Source organism: Haplochromis burtoni, unplaced genomic scaffold, assembly GCF_018398535.1.
Source record: "Haplochromis burtoni strain Fernald_Lab_line unplaced genomic scaffold, NCSU_Asbu1 Contig_499, whole genome shotgun sequence".
Lineage (NCBI taxonomy): Eukaryota > Metazoa > Chordata > Actinopteri > Cichliformes > Cichlidae > Haplochromis > Haplochromis burtoni.
In genome coordinates this window covers 145,564-165,482 of record NW_024582860.1, presented here as the reverse complement: position 1 = coordinate 165,482, position 19,919 = coordinate 145,564, and the positions used below count along the sequence as shown (strand labels likewise).

At 42.4% G+C, this 19,919-nt stretch overlaps 1 protein-coding gene across 1 annotated transcript in view; it reads right to left on the bottom strand.

Moving 5' to 3' along the window:
- The window catches only part of lyst (lysosomal trafficking regulator), a 59,567-nt gene that overhangs the window by 16,777 nt on the left and 22,871 nt on the right, over positions 1–19,919 (bottom strand). The window contains exons 5-19 of the mRNA XM_005946836.3: positions 16,611–18,702; positions 11,676–12,618; positions 11,413–11,574; positions 9,139–9,295; positions 7,196–7,407; positions 7,009–7,075; positions 6,386–6,495; positions 5,251–5,620; positions 5,004–5,160; positions 4,718–4,891; positions 4,475–4,626; positions 3,611–3,801; positions 2,680–2,925; positions 1,865–2,038; positions 855–1,004 (exon numbers count right to left, since the gene is read on the bottom strand). Of these exons, the coding sequence (XP_005946898.1) occupies positions 855–1,004; positions 1,865–2,038; positions 2,680–2,925; positions 3,611–3,801; positions 4,475–4,626; positions 4,718–4,891; positions 5,004–5,160; positions 5,251–5,620; positions 6,386–6,495; positions 7,009–7,075; positions 7,196–7,407; positions 9,139–9,295; positions 11,413–11,574; positions 11,676–12,618; positions 16,611–18,702 (5,357 nt within the window). The remainder of the gene's footprint in view (positions 1–854; positions 1,005–1,864; positions 2,039–2,679; positions 2,926–3,610; positions 3,802–4,474; positions 4,627–4,717; positions 4,892–5,003; positions 5,161–5,250; positions 5,621–6,385; positions 6,496–7,008; positions 7,076–7,195; positions 7,408–9,138; positions 9,296–11,412; positions 11,575–11,675; positions 12,619–16,610; positions 18,703–19,919) is intronic.

The window sequence follows — 19,919 nt, the reverse complement described above, 5'->3', positions numbered from 1 at the left end:
GACAGTAAAACAGTTCTGGAAAGAATCATCACGGACTCTTTGATTTTAAAAAATGTCGTCTGCAGCACAAAAACTGCAGGAATAACCACTAACTGATGCTTTCTCCGAAAACATTTGATTCACCAGAAGATAAAACCTTAAAACGCTTCAGAGGCCGCGGGGATTTTGTGGGAGAACTAAAATCAGTGACTATGGCCACTAGAGTTAATGTATGAATTTCTAAGAAGCTCATCATTTAGCTGATAATGTTTTAAGCTTTCTGTCTGTTCAGGAGTGGATATCAATAACAATAAATAAATAAATGAACAGACCCTGAAAAAACCAGAAACGCTGAGATTCACAAAAGTCATTCAGAAAAAAAGACAACTGTACCTTCAGGTGTGATGAGAAAATGAATGATTAGATCTTGAACAAACTGCATTAGAAATGCAGCTCATTTGAAGTATCCTCACAGTAATGAATGTGTGATTGCTCATCTTCACCTGCTTAGTTTTTCATGTTTTGTCTGCCTTTGTTAGACACAGTGTCCTTCAAAAACATCATACATTATTTATTTATGCTCTACTTATTTCCACCGAGGAGAGTGGAGATGATGAGTTGTTATTAAGGAGGAGAGAGGCTTTCTGGATGTTTACATTACAGATATCCTCGCACGAAGGGCGATGGACTTTAACTTGATGTAATGTTACAGCTTCTTTTTGATGTAAATGCTAAATGATAAAAACTGTTCTTAAGAAAATATATGTGTGCAAATACATGGATGTTGCTTTTGGACGTGATGGACCTGACCAAAAACGATGTAATTGAATTAGACTGTGTGCCATAGTTACATTTAATTGTAATGCAGTCTTTACCTCCGCCTTGGCCCAGATCTTCCAATCCAACAGAATGTCTGAGAGAAGCCTTAAATCCTGAACCACGGCCACAGACTCCGCGTCCAAATGGAACTGACCGTCTTCTCCGAGGATGAGGATGGGTCCACTGCAACACCCATCGAGTAAAGTCTAGCAAGAAAAATCGTGGCCGTCAGAAACGCAACGACTTCTGTAGAGTTTCTGTGATAATAACTCACAGGGCTCCGTTCACTCTCATCAGAAACACACCTCAACATATTGATAATCTCTAGTTCTGAATCTCAAGCAGGAAGAAAATCAATACATTCTCCATGAAATATTTGGAGTGCTTATCACTCAGTCAACTCAGTCAAAACTAATTCCATTTACTCCACGAGCAGCCCTGTCTGTATCGATCAAAGAATATCATTTGTGACCAGATTCACTGCAGTGGTCATAAATCTTGCAGTCCTTTATGTCTCTGGTACATTTTGTTACTAGAAGACAGAAGCTTGCAGCCTTGCACTCAGTTAAAACATTAAGATGCAGGTTAACAATGTAACTACCCCAGTTTAAGAAAGGTACCAGAATTAGATTTCTTTTACAGCATGAAGTGAAAGGTACAAATGGAAACTATCAACAACTGTAGCACAGCGTGTTCCTTTTATATAGGAATGATCATGGGAATTTAATGCCACTAATCAGTGCAGTTCTATGCTATACAATACAGGATGAGAAAGCCTAAAGTGACAAATGCAATCAGAGTTGCTGTGTTACTCTGCAGGAGCTCGGTGTTTCATCAAGTCAGACACAATGCATTTCAGCCAGAGCCATCACACAGCTCAATTACAGACACAGCCAGAGGGTCAAGTAACAGCAGGGTCACCAACACCGGCTCAGAGAGGAACCAGTGTGTCGGGCCAGATCAGATTCATGGCCCCCCAAAAATCAAATAAATAGAGGATATATTTTACTGTGCAGATCAGCTGAGGCTGCAGGGACAGAAGACAAGAGTTCAAGGTGTGACTCACTTTCAACATGTGATATCCTACGATGCATTTGGGCTTGATGAGGACCTGATGGATCATGGAGTAACCATGGTAACAGTCCATTTCGTGGATGCGGTGTTGGTTAAATTTGGACAGCGACAGCAGCACTTGCAGGGCCAGAGCCTGGGTCTTCTCACAGTCACTGAGCTCCACTGTCTGGACACAACGGTGCCAGAGGAGGCGAAGGGGGAAAAAACAAAACGGAGTGAACATGAGGGCCTGCTGTGGCCACTGAGATCTCACAGAAGCACAAAATAATGTCAAATGCTTTCTTTATGAATGAAGCTGAACTAATGGGCACCTCATCAGTTGGCCTGGAATATAATTAATCAAATACAAAAATTCTCCAAAGTCATTCAAGAGCCTTCTTTCTCCTACATACTGCAATCAAATTGCATACATATTATATATAGGCTTTGCCCTTCACATTTAACCCTTTACTTATTTTGGGTCTCTTTAAATAATCATAACTCTGTTACAGTTTGTGTCAGAAAGAAACCCCAACTGGTTTCGGAAAGAAGAGAAGATGAGCTTTATGGAGATATTTGGTGTATAACGGTAGCACAAAGCATTCACGAGATACTGCTGTGTGCGTGCACACAGACAGAAAAATCAGGTTCTAGATTTTACCATATGTGCCTCACATTACTGTAACTCCTCAACTATTTTGGGCTAGAGAGAAAATTCAAATAGTTCTTGAAAGCTGAGAATTATGTAGCAATTTTAAAGCCAAAATTACAAAATAAGTCCAGGCAGCCTGTATGACACTTGGGTGGGAAATGGTTAAATCATCCCACCTGTGCAAAGAGGAAGACAAAAGTTCCAGTTCCTCCGATCTTGTGCAGGACACTCTGCAGGCCGTGGGTTTCGGTGGGGAGCAGAGCTCTGAGAGCACTGGACTCCAGGGAAACACTTTGCACCTCTTTGGAGCTGAAGGGCCGCTGGGTAACCACAGTCTTTGCTTGACCTTTCAGTCTGATTACAGGCTCATAAATTGTGTAGACTCTCGGACTGCTGGGGGCGTACACGACCGCCAGGCTCTCCTGTGCAGAAACCAACGCACACAATTATCTTTTTTGGGAAAAAAGTAATATCTTAAGATAAGATAACCTTTATTAGTCCCACACGTGGGAAATTTGTTGATACTTGATTTAGGATATTAGATATAAAGTACTTTAAAAAATAAATAAATAAGGAGCCAAAATGTCCTCAAATAGGGTACAAATGTACACCAGGGCAAGGGTTGTTAGATTTAACAGTAAGTTACAAAAAAAATGGCCAAACATTTATTCTTATCATCTTGGCTTTTCTTTTTTTAGCTATTAGCTAAAAATGAGCTATTATCAACAAAGCAATTCCCACTTAATGGGAGAAAAACTATTTTCAGTCTGACTAAAATAACTGCAGCTTAACTATAATAGTTGTTTTTCCCCATTTGGGACAAATTACTTCCTACCATGCAGTATCATTAATGACAGCTAATTGGAACAGCACATAACTCATACACCGTGAAATGAAACAATAAATGAGACATAGGGGGGATTTGCCACGCTAACAGAGCACTTGAATCACCCTGCATAAGTAGAGGGGTCGGCGGCGGGCATTGCAGGAATTGAGTGAGAGATGAACAAACACGGCAACATTTTTTTTTCTGGCTTCATTTCATAATTACACTTTTTGTGACACGGCTGATGTTTTAATGCCTCGTGTTAAAAAAGAGAGACTTACGACCAAAGTTGTTGTGTCTACATCCTTGCTCTTCATTAAAATCTCTCTCACGTGCTCACACTTCAGACCTTCCTGGGTGACAAACTTGGAGAATGTTACACTGGGTTTGCCATACTTGCAGGGCATGATCGAGGTGAGATCTGGTCCACTCGTGTACAGGTAGAAGGCCTCCTCAGATCCTATTCTAGACCCTGAGAAGAGGCATGCAAACATCTATTATTATTTGACTTAGGAAAAGGGAATATCCTCTCTCTTAAGGAATATCTTTGTGTGTTTGTGCAATCCAGAAGCTGTAAAATTGATTTGTGAGAAATCCAAATTAAAGCCTGAATGAACTCAAAGAGTTAATGATTTATATGATTCCACTAATACGCTGCAAATTAATAACACATGAGCTGATGCAATGCAAGACTCCCGAGGTGTCCTGGTCAACTTTTTTTCTTGATACTTTCAGTCCTGCTTTTCAAAGAAGAACCTGCTACACACAATGAATTCCAACCACAGCGGAGAGGCCAAGCTTGTCTAAACACATCAGTTGGGCTCATAGGTCGAGAGCGCCTAGATGCAAGGCTTTCACAGCCAATTAGAGGTAACCAGAGAAGTATTCAGTAAGCCTCCCGAGAGAATGCTGAGAATCCACAGCACGCCACACATCACACGCGCAGCCTTCTACAGCTGCAAAATACAAATGCATCACAAAGCATTTCTACAGTTTCTACTGCTTTGTAAAAGTGAAGGTGATAATCAATGTGCCACCAGAGAGCAGCACTGAGGGCAGTTAAACAATTAAAACGGACTGCAGTGCGCATGTCTGAGTATGATATTACAGACACTATCTTCAGTTCAGTTTAATAGGAGCCCTACCGTTGAAGAGTAGCACAGTGCCCATGTTCCAGCGTGTTCCCATCTCCTCTGAGGATGGCACACAGTGGCCCAACATGCAGAAGGTTTTGTTGCTGTCAGATGATAAACTGGACTTTCTGGGTAGGGTGTAATCCAAAGAAACTTCACACTTCCTACAGAAAATGGCAGTTTGGACTGAATTTTAATTATTTATCAAACCATGCGAGCCAAACGACAGCTTACATTTCGGTCAGTTTTCCTCACCAGATTCCAGACACCCAGACGACCACGCGGCCGTGGACGTTCTTCTTTCCCTCCGGCTGCTGGCTGTAAGTGAGGGCAAGGTGTTGCCACTGGCCCCCACTGAACAGGCCCTCAGCTGAGTCTGCCTGTGCCAACAGGCCTGCTTTTATCTCATCGTTGGGGTCTATACAAATCCTGAGGAAAAGAAATATATTAGAATACTTAAAGTCCAAGAAAATCTGAATACTTAAGAAACAGCACTTCATTCTTTTGACACTACTTTGAGACTGCACTCCTTGGAGCTCACCTAAAAGTGAGAGAGCCTGTAGAGAAGTCTGCCCACACTTGAAGCATCAGTGCCTTGGAGCCCATGGATAGAATATGAATGAGTCCTTCCTCTAGCAATCTTGTCCCTGCCTGAGATGACGCATGGTGCAACTCAGCTGCAGGAGGGTTACTTTCTTCTGGAAAACAATAATCAGAGAATGTCAAAAACGATTCGTGTTCATGGGCATCATGCACAAAGGATTCTTAGTAAAGGAGTTCTGCCTCACCCCTGTTTTTGTCCCCGTCCTTCGCTCCCTGCTCGGCCACCCTCAGCCATATAGAGGTACTGAAGCCGCTGGCCATATGGGGCCAGCAGTTCTGTCCAACTAAGGGCAGGTGGAGAGGGGCGATGTGCCAGGGAGAGGTGCGCAGGTGGCTCGGTTGGTACTCAGCTTCTCCCTCCCTACGGCCTGGAGACAGCTTGCTCTTCCAGGGCAAACCAACACTTTTCCCTCCGGCGGCACAGTTCTGTCTGGAGCTGGGGGAAAACACTCCCGGAGTCGAAGCCCCAAGGATTATCGGAAAACTCAGAAAGTGTAGAGGTTCGATGTTCATGTTGGCTTCGACAATTTGTAAGATGCCCTTCAGTAAAATCTCCTGGGAGGTAACAAAGTAAAAGTGAAGTTAGGGGAACTGTTTTAAATTTGATGCAAAAAACACTTAAATCTGGGCTTTTTTGTAACCCTAAACTTAAAGCTGTTTTCAGCTGCTCTCTTATTCACAAGGGGTTGCCACAATGGGTAGCCCCAAATATTTGATCGTGCCGATTTTCACAGCGGGTGTCCTGACACACCCAATAAAGAGATATGCCTCCTTTAAAAAAAACAAAACAAAACCAAGCCCCCCCATAAAAGCTAATACACTAAGAAATGTAACTGATTTATCTGTGATCCATAGTAAACCTGCAGAATATTGATAAAAACCAGCAAACAAACCATGAAGAATGCAGATGAATACAGCTAAGCACAAAGAGTTGTGTGTTATCCTCACAGATGACAAAATTAACTTGCCTTGAAGGTGTTAAAAATAAATCCTTCCTGTCTGCTCTCATAGACGTCTGAATTCCAATTAAATGCAGACGTGTGTTAATAAGTACTAGTATTACATCTGTTCTGCACACTTTGGTGTTAATTGTATACAGAATGAAGCTACCTAAGGGAGCATTATGTGTTGATACATTTTAAAGCGGCAAGAAGTGAGAAGAGAAGCTGACAGCACGGTGTGTTAAAAATAGATTCTTGTTCCTGCTTTAAAACAAGCAAAAGCATGCAGGCACTGAGAACAAGAAGACATCAGTGTCAGGCATCACGAGTGCAAGCAAACAGCACACTGTTGAGTGACTGATAGGAGATGGCTATTTACAGTAGGTGGGGTCTTCTCCAGGAAGAGGCGACTCAATAGAGCAAGTTCCTCAGCTGTGATCCTCTGGCTCACCATGGCAACCAGCAGCTCCACAAGCACAGTCTGGCAATCTGAATGTAGACCAATGAAGAGCAGATTACATAAAGAGTTATCATCGCATTTTGGCAGGCATCAGAATAATTTCTTACCACAGAAAATAGATGATTTTTCTTAAGCTTTCTCAATAATTGTGAATGTAATCTATGTTGTATTTGATGTTTTAGCCATTAGAAATTGGCTGACAAAATATCCCAAGGACAAAAATCCTCCCCAACACCACAGAGAGCAAACACTTATCTTGTTTTTCCTTTAGATTTTGGACATCATGATATTATAATGTCAAATAAGATCAACTTAAGTTCCAAAGAAGCCCACCGGGTAAGACTGACTAAGAACTACTAAAGGTACCTATGATAAAACATGACACTGAGCCCAGGGGACCCAGCTGAAATGTCAGAAGCAGAAAAAATCTCAGGAAAACAGCAAACTGAGAGGGCTCCCCTCCTCCTGAGACGTCACACATGAAAAATATGTGTTTAGATCAGATAAGACAGAAAAAAAATAAAGCGGGATGAAGAACAAACCTGTGAACGAGTGGTTTGTTTGACTGAGAATGTTGTGAAAGCCAGACAGGATAGTTTTGACTCCTCCCTGTGAAAACAGGAACAAAGCAGTCAGTCATTTTCTTCAGACCACAGCTGAGTAGTAAAGTAAGACAAATACGGGAGGTGGTTAAGTGTAGCACAAAGAGGAAACTGTGGTTGGCGGGACCTGGTCATAGAGGAGAGCAGCATTGTGGTGATTGGCGTGTACTGCACTGAGCAGGCTGTGAAACACATGACTCAGAACCTCCAGGTCTGGGGAGCCAGAGGCAAGTAGCTGCAACTCCATCGTACAGATCTCTGGGAACAGGAGCGCGCCTCGCCCGGGCCTGTCTGTCACCGCTACAAACTCATGCAATACGGCTGGCTCCACCTTTAAACCTAAGAAACCCAACAGAAGAAGATCAGAGACACAAACAAGAGATTGGCATGCACTGCCTGCCTTGCTAAAGCACAGGCACAATATGCCACCCTCTGCTCCTTGAACAGCACCATGATTCAAAGGCATTCCCTCTCTTGGGTTCTTGGAGGTAGAGCATAAAAATGAATTTGCCTCAGTTCTGTGCTCAGCTGCAGAGCTGCCTCATGTTTTCAAGGAAAGCAGTCCAGCAGGCTCTCACACGGCTCCTAGAAACTCCTTTTAATTAAAGAAGCTTGGTTGTCTTCCTGTGCACCGCTACACGCTTTGTTACAATCTACCACACACACACATCCAGTCACATATTGCTAGCAGTAAATATAAACTAAAAGCCACGTACCAACTGTCATACCTGTCTGCCTTGATAGTGCATTATACTGATGCTTGTGTTTGGTCTGTGGTTAAATTTAATTGCAGAAAGTCTACAGTATGCATTTCACGTCACGTTTCGCTATGTTTATGGTCTTTATCCTTTCAATTAACCTCAAACTAATAAACACAAGGATCTGGAGCAGTGTAAACGCCGCTAAGAGACCAGGAAATGTGAGGAGGCAGCAGCTACAGGAGCCAATTTGGACAAAACGAGAACAGCTTGAGGAGAGAAATTCTGGAATAAACATTTTTATTATTAAATATTAGAAATAATTTTGAATTGCTGTAATGCTAGATTAAAAAAAATACAGGAAAAAGGATCAAGTTTTAATTGAGTGTGAAAAAAGGAACAGTCATTGGTGCTTGTGCTCAGTTACCTAAGTTGAGCTATGTACTATTGAAAAAGGATTTTCAGTGGAAATAAGTGGTTTGATTTTACAGAAACACGAGATAGGGCTAATTACCAAATAAATAGCACTGCATTGTGAAGTTGAAGTTGGTTTGCTCAATATGACTCAAGGTTAAAGATTCTGTTTCTCATGACATAAGAGTTTTCCGGGAAGCTAAAATTTCCATCTGATGAAGACTTTAAGTCACAGGATCTAGCTCATGAGGCCAAAAGAATTTAGTTGCCTGCAGTTGTAAAACGTAAAACAATGACTTTATTCTGAGGAGATGAAGCAAAAATAGTGTAATCGGGCCGTGTCTTTAACCTGCAAGCGGTGAAACAGAGCTGACACAAGAGGTTAAACGCATTTTCTGCCTTGTCATATGCATGAATTAAAAACTAGCCACCGTTTATTGCTTCACATCCTCCACAGCACACCAAAGGAGGATGTTGTTTTTTTTCTTTATTATAGAAGTAACTGTCTGTATGTGCATTTGCACTGAAAAAAAGAGCATCCAGTGAATGCACGGAACTCCAGAAAGGACTAATCATTCAGCAAAAAGACCGAATAAACAGTTAACAGTGTGAGAAACAAGATTTCCCAAGACTCAAAACAAGCAGGTTTAGAGGTTATAACGGTCCCATGACCTCTCAATCCAGCGAGGTTAGTCTGTTGTTGTTATAGCCAATAAAAACAAGATGCAGAGAAGACAAACATCTGAAGTAAAAATGATTTATAGCGTTCAGAAAATAAACTGAAAAATGAATAGGCAGTGAAAAGTAATAAGACTCATATAAGTGTGAACTGCAACCAGCCTCAGTAACAATATCTGAAGTGGTTTGGTATGTGCAGCAGCTATGGATCCTTGAGGAGGAGTAAGTGAGAATAAAAGCATGCGTGTGTGTGGTAGTGTGGCAGTAAGTGTGGACCTACCCTCTTCCTGCTTGGCCATGTCCTCTGGGTTGCTTTCGCTGTCAGCGTCGTAGCCCTCCTCCTCCCCTGGGGGCTTGCCGCCGCAGCTCTGCACCTCGTCCACCTCCTCAGACAGATCGCCCGCTGGGGCCGCCCCCTCCGCCAACACCTGGAGCTTCTGGCAAGAAGAGAGTGAAAGAGCAAGTGAGGCAGAGGAGGAGGTAGGAATAAGAAGAAGAAAAAAAAAATCATGAATTTCAATCCCATACACTCCAAGTTCAACGGCTGGTTAACTTTCAAGCACTTAAGATAAGATTGCTTTCATAAGAGCTTACCCAATGCTGCTTTTAAAAAAAGAAAGAAAAAAAAAAAAATTCCTCGATCGAGTATTTTTAGGGTAAAGTGTAAAAGGCATGACATGGAGTGTCATGCCTGATGCGGCGAATCGACTGCCCTCAAAACAGGGGAAAAAGAAAGTACAAGATTTTTAGTCATAAGACAAATATCAGCTGACCTGCAAGGCGCTCACACAGCCCCAGTTCCTCGACATGAACAGTCATCATATGTGCATGTAGGCAAACACACACACACGTAAACTGACAAACTAAACCATTTCCTGGTTCAAAGAGGCTTTTTGCATCACACACCTCTATTCCTTCGAAACTAATATGAGGCTGCTTTTATATTTAATTGTGGGTGAACATTTTAAAAGACTGGTCTAAATCAGTGGACAAACTTTGCGGTGGAAGACTAATCTCGGTGCTTCAAGCACATACTTGTAATGGTTAAGCGAACATCACAGTCTGCCAGTGCTCACTGAGAAAGAACTAAGCTCTTAGGAAATAGGTAAATCTATTATATAAAAAGCCAAATCCTCCTGTGTTGGAACAGGCTTAGTCAGACAGGCATTTTAAGACTTGAAGAAAACACGTCTAGGGCTGAGAGACATGAGACGGTTACTTTCAGTCATGTAAGTGCGGACGGCTTCTTTTCGTTTGTGTTTGCCTTATTTATGGAATAAATGAAAAAACAGATTCATGTCTCTTGTGAATCTTAAATAACGCTTTACAAAGCCTGCACTGATAGTGGCACTGCTAAGGAGGTGAGAGTTTGTAGAGGCCCATCTGTACTGAGCAAATGAGAAACTGTCAACATGTGTGAAGATAACTGATTGAATTAAAAAATGTTTTCAATATGTTAATTAAACTAAGTCTGTCTGAAGAGCTGACAGAAGAGTGTAAAATCCACTAAAACAAAGAAACATCAGCAGCATGCTGGGTTTCAAAATGAGGCTGCATCCGCTGCTGGCTCCACACAAGGGCTACAATTATTTACGTTCGCCGTTTCTGTTGTTGTACATCAGGCTGATAACAGCTGCTTAGCAACATAGTGCGAGTGGCCTTACACGGCAGTACTGATGCTTGATAACACTTGGGTGGAAAATGGTTTTCCTCTCATTGTACGCTTGCCTCTTAAATAAACACCACTGCTCATTATATTTTACCACGGTGCTCAAACACACGCTGTAGATGCACAGATACTTCACTCTGCAGACAAAAGAGGCAGCAAAAAGAAACATACAATTTTCACTCGTGTTTGCACTGCATGTTATTGTCCGTCTGACTGGTTAATAGTGGCTGCTGGTGGGAGATGATGAGTTAATAACATGGGGTCACACACAAGAAAATGCAGTTGTTTCTGATCACACAGGCTCTCAACTCTCTCTCTAGTTCTCAGCCCTGCCTGAAACCTTTGAAGGCATTTGCCCTTTTGTTTTGCCCTTCTGCCAAGTTGCTGAAATCAGTAGGAATTATCTCTGGAATTTGTTAAAAGAGTGAGAAAAACAGTAACATAAAAGACAGAGAAGTAAAAAACAGGCAGGAAAGTATGCCTGTTGTTTTTAGAGTCAACAGGACAGATATGGGCAATAAAGGCCTCCAAGATACTAACTGCTCAACAAAAGGTCAATAAATGAACCTATAGCAGCTTTCATTTAGTGCCATAATATAGTCATTTGAAATATTTATTTCATGAGTGACTTTTTAGTAGTGTGAAAACAGGCACATATTGTGCAAGCGAAAACAAATGGTTTTAAAAAGAGATTTAAAAAAGATTAATTTTAATGAGTAAATGGAATTCAGCCGAACAAATAATGGAGAGACATTTTGCCAAAAGCTTTATAGAGTGATTAGATGTGATCAACAATGACGGCACCTCATGTCTCTTTATACATGAGTGTTTCATGAAAGTGGAGAATATTTATTGTCTCACAGGTTCTCCCAAGGCAGGACTCACCCTCTCTGGCTTCTCCTCAGGGGGATCGGGACAGGATGACACCTCAGCCAAGGCCACTCTCAGGAGAGAGTCAAACAGGGGTATGGCAAGGTCAGAGTTCACCACTCCAGACCGAGAGAGCTGGTCTCTCACTTCTAACAAGGTATCCTCCACTGAATGGAGCTATAATCGAGAGGACATGACACTTTAAGTTAAGCCAAAGTAATTTTTTGCGTATTTGGCCTGTTTAGGGGTTAGTTAATTAAACACATTGCTCAACATACCTGATAAGAAAGCTCAGGCTCTATCCTCTGCAGGGCTGAGTTAGCACTGTGTAGGCAAATAGCCAGCAAAGCCTCAAGGAGACGAATACTTTGAAGTTGCCATTCTTCCTCAAGTTTCTTTGATGGATCTTTGGTCTTTCCTTCAGCTGGACTGGTGCTGCTGGTTTCAGATGCATCATGAGAAGTCTCCTCCAGTCCCAGTGAAGTGGCTGTGGAATCGGGGCTGCCTTTACCTTTGCCGTCTCTCTTCTTCTTTGCTTTTCCATCCTTCGTTTTACAGGAGAGCTTCTGAATGACCATTGCCATAAGGCGCAAACAGACATCCAGTCCACCCAGCCTGAAGAACTGTCTCTGGAACAAAGGGCTGGCCAGGTAGATCCACCGACACACTGACCAAACATCAGCGGCGCGTCGTAGCTGCTCTTTAGAGGGCAGGGCTACACTGTCTGGGGACAGATATGGCAGCCGTCCACCCAGAGGTTCACTCGCTGTACTGTCATAACCCGAAGTGTCTTCGGAGTCATTGGCTGAGTCCCGGTCAGAATCTGCCTCCTTGCTGACGCAGAGGAAGGCCACACATAGAAAAAGATTGATAACATGGAGATGGATCTCTGTTCGGCTGCGCCCCGGTCCACGAGCCTGGCCGCTACGGCTCTTATGTCGTGGATAAGCCTCCTTCAGGCCTTCATAGAACTTGCTGAGACTCTGTGCGCCCTCTCCGATGCCTCTGGACCCCAGTTCCTCAGCCAGGCCTAAGACAGCCTCCCTTTCTTCAGCATCAGCACTCTCCAGCTCCTGAAGCACCCCCTCAGCCTGCTGCTTTCCACTGCCTATTATCAGAGTCTCAAACACCTTCAAAGCTAAAGAGCGTGTCTGGTCCAAGTAGACAAGCTCTGTCACCTGGTTGAGTCCATTACAGCTAATAAAAAGGTCTCTGATCACCCTATAATACAAAAGATGAGAAACTAAGTTAAACAAAAAGGACATTTTAATAAGTTGTTTTTCACATTAAAATGCACTGTGTCATTTATTACCTCCCTCATAAAGAATGGGTGTGTATATATATATATATATAAACCCAACACCAAAAAAGATGAGAAGCTATGTAAAATGTAAATAAAAACAGAATGCCATGAATTATTATTAATGACAACAGAACATATAAAACATATAAAATATTTGTACTTAGAAAATGTACCAAGTCTTTCTGAAAACTATGGACATCACACCCTCTGGACTAAAGAGGAGAGGGAATATTTGATTTGTTATCAGCGTTCAATTTAAAAGCCTGTCTGATGGTATGGGGGTGCCTCAGTGCCTATGGTACTGCACATCTGGAAAAGCACCATCACTGCTGAAATGCATATCCGGGTTTTAGAGCAACATATGCTCCTATCCAGACAATGCCTTTTTAGGGAAGGTCTAAACTGCATACTACATCTACTACAACAGCATGGCTCCATAGTAGAAGAATCCAGGTGCTGAGGACATTTCACCAATTGAAAACATTTAGTGTATCATGAAATGGAAAGCGCGACAAAGATCCAGGACTGTTGAGCAGCTAGAATCCTGTATCAGATAAGAATGGGACAACATTTCTCTCCAGCAGCTCATTTCACAGATGTTTATGGACTGTTATTAAAAGAAGAGGAGATGCTACGTGATTGTGAACATGACCCTGTTCCAACTTTTTCAAGCCGTGTTGCTGCCATCAAATTAAAAATAACCTTTTTCTTGAAATTGTATGTTTTCTCAGTTTAAACATACGTTTTCTATCTTCTGCTGCAAATTTAATATGGGCTTATGAAATCTGCACATCATTGCATTCTGTTATTTGCATTTTCCAGAGCATCCCAACTTTTTTTGGAACTGGAGTTGTACTTCTTATTAGCCAGCAAAATAAACAACATGCTGACAACTCGGGTAGATGTGTAGAGTGCACACAAATACCTCCTACCGCAGCGCTCCCTTATTAAAATAAAAAGCACCGCTCAGTTCAATCAGACAAGTGCTGTAACCAGCCAGTGACAGAAAAAAAACCTCATCACGCAGGAGCCTTCACACGCCAACTCCATTTGTTCTCTTCAGGTTGCAGAAATAATTCTCTCTCCAGCACAACACCTTTACATAAATAAGTCATCATCTACAATAATGCACACGGACACACCTGCTAGTCTTTATTTACTGCGTTTTCTTTGTTCTCCAATGTCTTTTCTGCTTCATGTTTATTCTATTGAGCAACATGAAAGACAAATTCACGACTTGTTATCTTAAGGCAAATCATATATTTACTGGGAAAACACAGCTGACACCTTACCCTTTTAAATTTGTTTACTGGTGATATACACACACTACTGAGGCTGTGATGAATAATAAATGACGCTATCACAGCACAAGGTAAATTATGGTGAACGAATAAAGCGTCACCTCTGAGTGAAATCAACATTTGGTGTGGAAAAACAACTTGAGAGAAGTGCTAACATTACAAACGGACTGAAATCCCACAAAAAAACAAAAAACAACCACTTTAATCTCAGCATGGAGTTTTCTCTGCAGTGTGCGGTGACACAGATGTTCAGTTAGAGCTTTGAGGATGGGAGCGTGAAACACAAAACAAATTTAACAGATTATTAACTTGTTGATTTCTTTTCACCAATTTAAACCCATTTTCTCCAGTCTTCCTCTAAATAAATGTAGCGTTGATTAAATCTGCTTCTTCACAACATTTCCTCCTTTCATTAGTGGTCTGAAACTCCATCAGAATGGCTATTCATTAGTCTGAATATTTAATGCTCACTTCTGAAAAATATGATTCCTGTTACGCAGAAACCGAAACGAGAGCAGGAGATGATGCAGTGGCGGGCAATGCATCAGATGATGTCCAACTTTGAAGAAAAGCTGCTCGTCTTTCAGGTTATCTTTCGATAACTTTTCCTGCATGAGCAGACTGCATAATAAGGTGATGTAAAAACCACTTAAGTAGAATTGGTTTTGCCCATCCACGTGAAGGATGATCACACAAATATTAAAATTCAGTCCTCATCGATTCAATCGCTCGGTTTGTGAGACCACGAAAGACAGAAAAATCTGACACATGTCGCTCAAACCTTTTCCCGCAGTACTGAAGGCTCTGAAGCTCCAATTTGTGTAACTCATACATGAATGTGCCCCAAATCAAATGATCTGTGGATCCTATTTCGCCTAATTTCCATCTGTCTGCCAACCTAAACAACACAAGTTAATCACCGCTTTGCAGCCAGCTAACTTTGCAGCTATATTTGGAACTAATATGTATATAGCCCAGTAGATGGAGCTGTATAGTCTAACCTAGCGAGAGTGACCATGTGCAAAGATGTGAGGTCTGACCATATGCAACTGCAAATTCAGTACCAATAAAGACTTTTTAATTTGGAGCCTGTCATGGAGTAATGCTGCAGACTTCATGGGGAAATGTGGTCGTTTAATTTCATCCTTGAGACCAGTACAGATTTAACATCTTAGTAAGCCACGCACTAACTATCCTGCGTTCTGTGAGCTGAGGTTATAATAAAACAGACCAATACAACTAGATCTACAACTACATCCATTGCATACCAAACAACTGAATATGGCACAAAAACCTTAAAGTTGCTGCAGAAAACATAAAAGAGAGTTTTAATTGTAAATGTTATACCCCTTTATTTGGGCTTTGAGGATAAGTGAAAACTTGTTTATATAAACTTATAGATCTACATTTATAGTCTATTAATTAAACTAAAAGTCTCGACACAAGCTGAGAATTTTGATTCCTGCTTTTCTGAATCTAAAAGTAAATTGTTGTGCATTTTGTCTCAAAAAAAATTAACATAATGAAAAAATAGCAGCAGAGTTAAACTGATTAGCTATTGGGCTATTAATGTTTTTTCTTGTTAAAACACATGTGGACTTTTTATCAATAAATATTTTATCAGACACCTCATTGATATGAGTAGTTTATTGTTATGCTCTAAAGAGTTGTAAAATGTAATTCAGAGGATTGGTTAAAAGAGAGAAAAAAACCAAACCCATCACAGATGTCAGTCAAACCTGTAGAGAGCAGAGAACTCTCTGAATTTTAATAAGGAAATCTATCAGCCTACTGCTGACAAAACATCTCAAAGCATCCAGCCATCTATTTTTTAACACTCCCGATCTTGCTGAGGGTCGCAAGAACATGCAACCAATCACAGCATGTGTAGAGCGGCCGCTGAGATGTAATCTAGGCAGGTCACCTGGGTTAACACACAGGCACAAACCTCTGCACGTCCCATTCTATGGGCGTTTCAGAGTTTACTTAACCTGTATGTCTCTGGATTGTCTCAACATCTCAGAATTCTACAGATAACTGAGAATATCCACACCAAAAACCAAAAATACAGTTTTACACAACTTCACATTTGCCAGCATTTTGATAAAAGCACATGAACAAACATTATCTGCCTCTGCTATGTTATGCTACTGTACTCACGACACTCTTACATAAACTGTCAATAATCCTCTCCATCTCGCTGAGTTCACAAAGCAGTGCTAAATTATTGATTAGCATTAATTAGCAATGACCTGGAGGGATAGATCTAATGACAAAGAAATTCCAAGTAGATTAGGTATCCTCCTTTGAACTGGCGGATTATATTTGCTTTAGGTCATTGTATCAAAAGGACAGGAATCCATTTCATACGAAAGAAATATGCAATATCTATCGAAATAAACATCTATATCACTTGTCTCTCAGAAGAAATTTATAAAATAAATGGCTAATGCTTCTGAAAATATTCATAACCAAAGAACGTGCTGCTTTTTTTCAGGAGGTTTTGACATCTAACAAAACACACACACGCACACGCACACACACACAAACACGAAGAGGGAAAACTGAGAATTATATTATAAACTAACTAAACCTGTGAACCAGCTCACCTTGATTTGAGAAGCGATGGTAACGTTTGTAGGTAAACAAGTAGTACCTCCACTGGCAGGCACTGCGTGTGATAGCTGCAGACCTGAGTACAGACAGCAGAAACTCCCAGTTGCTGGGCGTGGTGGGCTAGCTCTACCCCTCTCTGCAGCACAGGGTTGAAGATGTGTGTGTAGAGCTGCCACTGCACTATAGCATTGCCCCTCTGAGTTAGGTGGCACACATGGCCAGCTATCTGCTGACTAAGCTGCCAGTCCTCACCAAACACTAGCTCTTGGTAGGCCTCCAGAGCATTCCACTTCCACAGCATATCCTCAGTGCCCCCTCCACTTGGCAGAATGCCCTGGGAGCGGTAACACAGGCTGGTAGAAATAGCTGAAGGTTCCCCGTGCTGCAATGTCTCCTCCAGGCCTGGCAGCTGGCTGCTATCCAGAGTGCAGATGTTACATGAGGCCAGCTTGGCTTTTTCTGAAGGCTGTCCCCCACCAAGCTGGTCTAAGATCAGTCTCCCCAGGACACTAAGAACATGAGACTGGTAACTACGCAGCCCTGGAGCTTTAAAGGCGTGGAGTAAAGGTCCTACGACTGAACGGGGGTCCATACAACAGCAGATTCCAACAGCCTGCACCCCAGCCAATACCTGCAACACACCTGGCCCGCTGGGGGACAGGCGCTGTAGGAGCCGCAGGCATTGGTGGGCACAGGCAGCCAAGCAGCAGCAGCGCTCAGGATAACGTACTGCTTCACCCTCCATCTCTCCTCCGCCTTCTCCATCCTCTTCAAAGGGGTTGCGCCTAGCAGCTTGCTTGAAAGCAGAGACGGGCAAACCTGACAAGTCTCTGTGATGATGCAGGAAGTGGGAATATTCACAGCGACGATGGCGCCTTCGGGCACACACAGACTGATGCAGCTGCTCTGACTTTGCCTTCTTTACAGCACTGACAATCTTGAAGACCCCTGCAATGAGGCCTCGTAGCCTCTCTGAGGCTTCACCTCCAACTTTAGAATCTCTGGCTCTGCCAAGTCCCTCCAGTCGAAGCACTGTAGTCTCAAAGAGCTCCAGGCCACTGTGCTGAACAAACTCATGGATGAGCTCTAGAGCCTGACTAAAGAAAAAAGGGTTGGGAGTGGAAGCCTGCAGGCAACCCAGCAGCACTTGCAGTACTCCTTCTAAAAGTTCTGGAAGCAGTAGCGCTCTGTGGCGATAACGAGAGAATGAGAAGTCATCCTGTACTTCCTGTAGAGTCTTCTTGGGCCGAGGAGCAAAAGGGTTACTCTGTCTGTCCAAGCAGCTCCGGATTTTGAGAGTGGCTCGCAGCAGGTCTGTTAGACTACGTCTCAGGCTGTCTGGAAGGCTGTCATTCTGACTCACATCCACAGACATCAGGTGCAAGATGGTTCGTAGTAGCATTCTCTGAACTAGTGCAATTGGCTCCTCTGTCCAGCCTCCAGCAAGCTCCTCTGGTCCTGCTCCTCCTCCACCCCCTGGACCACAACAATCTCCAAATTCAGTAAGGATCTCTGTGAGAGTAGGTACAACGCTGACAGCCAGGCCAGGGTTGTGGTTGATGCTCATGTCAAATTTACACACTTTCTCCAACAAGGAAAGCAACACATGGCAGAGATCAAAAGGCGAGTTTTCCATTCGATTGAATATTGATATTGCAGCTGGGTCTGTTAGGGTTTCGCTGTCAGCCATCTGGGATCCAGGGGCTCTGGGATGTGGGTATGGGGCACTCATGGTTTCTGTGGTGGTGCCGGTGGACGTGAACTGCGAGGCGTCTGATCGATGATGCTGACAGCTTACCTGGATGGTAGAGCCATGTGATCTTCGGCTCCGTGCACTACCTGGGCCAGTTTTGTCTTCAGAGTTGGCTTCTGAATCTGAGGTAGAAACCTGAGACTTGCGAGCATCTTTCACAGAGTATCTCTGCGCTGTCCGCCGGGACCTCCGTGACTTCCAGGTACTGGTGGCAACACGGGATCTCTTCCCAGAGGTCTGCTCATCTGTTGCAGCCTTCAGCCCTGTTCTGAGAGGGATGGCCTTCACCTCCCGGTTCAGGAATACCTCCAGCAGGGACGGCAGGGTGAAATCTGTCAATACATAGAATACATATCTATCATACTTGTTCTAGGTGCATGCAAATCGCAAAAAAGTAAGAAAATCCCACAAAGTGAGAGTATTGTTTTTTTTGTTTGTTTTAATATTTAGACAAGCACTTGATCCTGGTGTCTACAGATAAAGGTGACATACCTAAACAAGACCAAAATAAACCTTTTCAACAAAAATACCAATAGATGTGAAATGCTTGTGTGGATAAAATATAGTAACCTTTCAAACTACTATGGCACCCTGTATAAGAAAAAAAAATCTTATACAGGGTTTCCCCAGCAAATCTAAATGGAATGGAATAGAAAGTCTTTTTCTTTATGACCAAGCCATTCAACGCCACCTCATTTTTTTGCTTTTGTACCATTCCTTGGTTGATTTCTTTGAGTCCTTAGAAGCACTATCCTATTAAATGGTCCTACATTGTTTAGACATTCAGACTACAATCTGAGCACTCAGACTGCGCTTTGAGTGCTCAGATTAAGTAGAAAAGTGCCAGTCCTATTACCATTTACAAATAGCTTCACATCATCATCAACAAGTAAGCTTTGATAGTGAAAAATGAAAGTTAAAGCCCTGCCAACAAGCTGCCAAATCCCTGAGGCAGAGGAGCAACCTCAAGCCGTACCATTTTCACCACCATGCTTCACAGTTTGAATGGGGTTATTTTCATCAAAAGCTGTCTTTGGCCTGTGCTCTGCATCCTATCATTACTGTGACCACACAATATTCCAAAAGGTAAGCTCTTTGCCCATATGTTCACTGGCAAGCTGCAGCTTTAATGTTGTTTTTGGATAGAAAAGACTTGTATTGGCCCTGCACCCATGCAAGTTAAAATTTTTCTATTGCTTTCTGATTGTAAATACATGCACTTTGTCCCCGATAGTTGAAATAGTTACCTGCAGATCCCGAGATAAAATCTGGGAGGGTTCATTGGGCCTTTTATTATTCATTTCTTTTTACGCATCAAGTGATCTTGATCTGAACTTGCTGGAGCCAATCATTGTTATGTGTACCATGACTAACATACTTTTAAATCACCCTGACTAACTCGTAGGTATCCCCTCAGGTTTTCTCTTAAAACCTGACTGCGACTGGAGTGATTATACCACAAACTCCCACAGAAAGGAAAAAACCCACCCTAGATCTCACAAATGCTGGATTCCATTTATGTGGATCTGATAGTGTTACATATGTACAG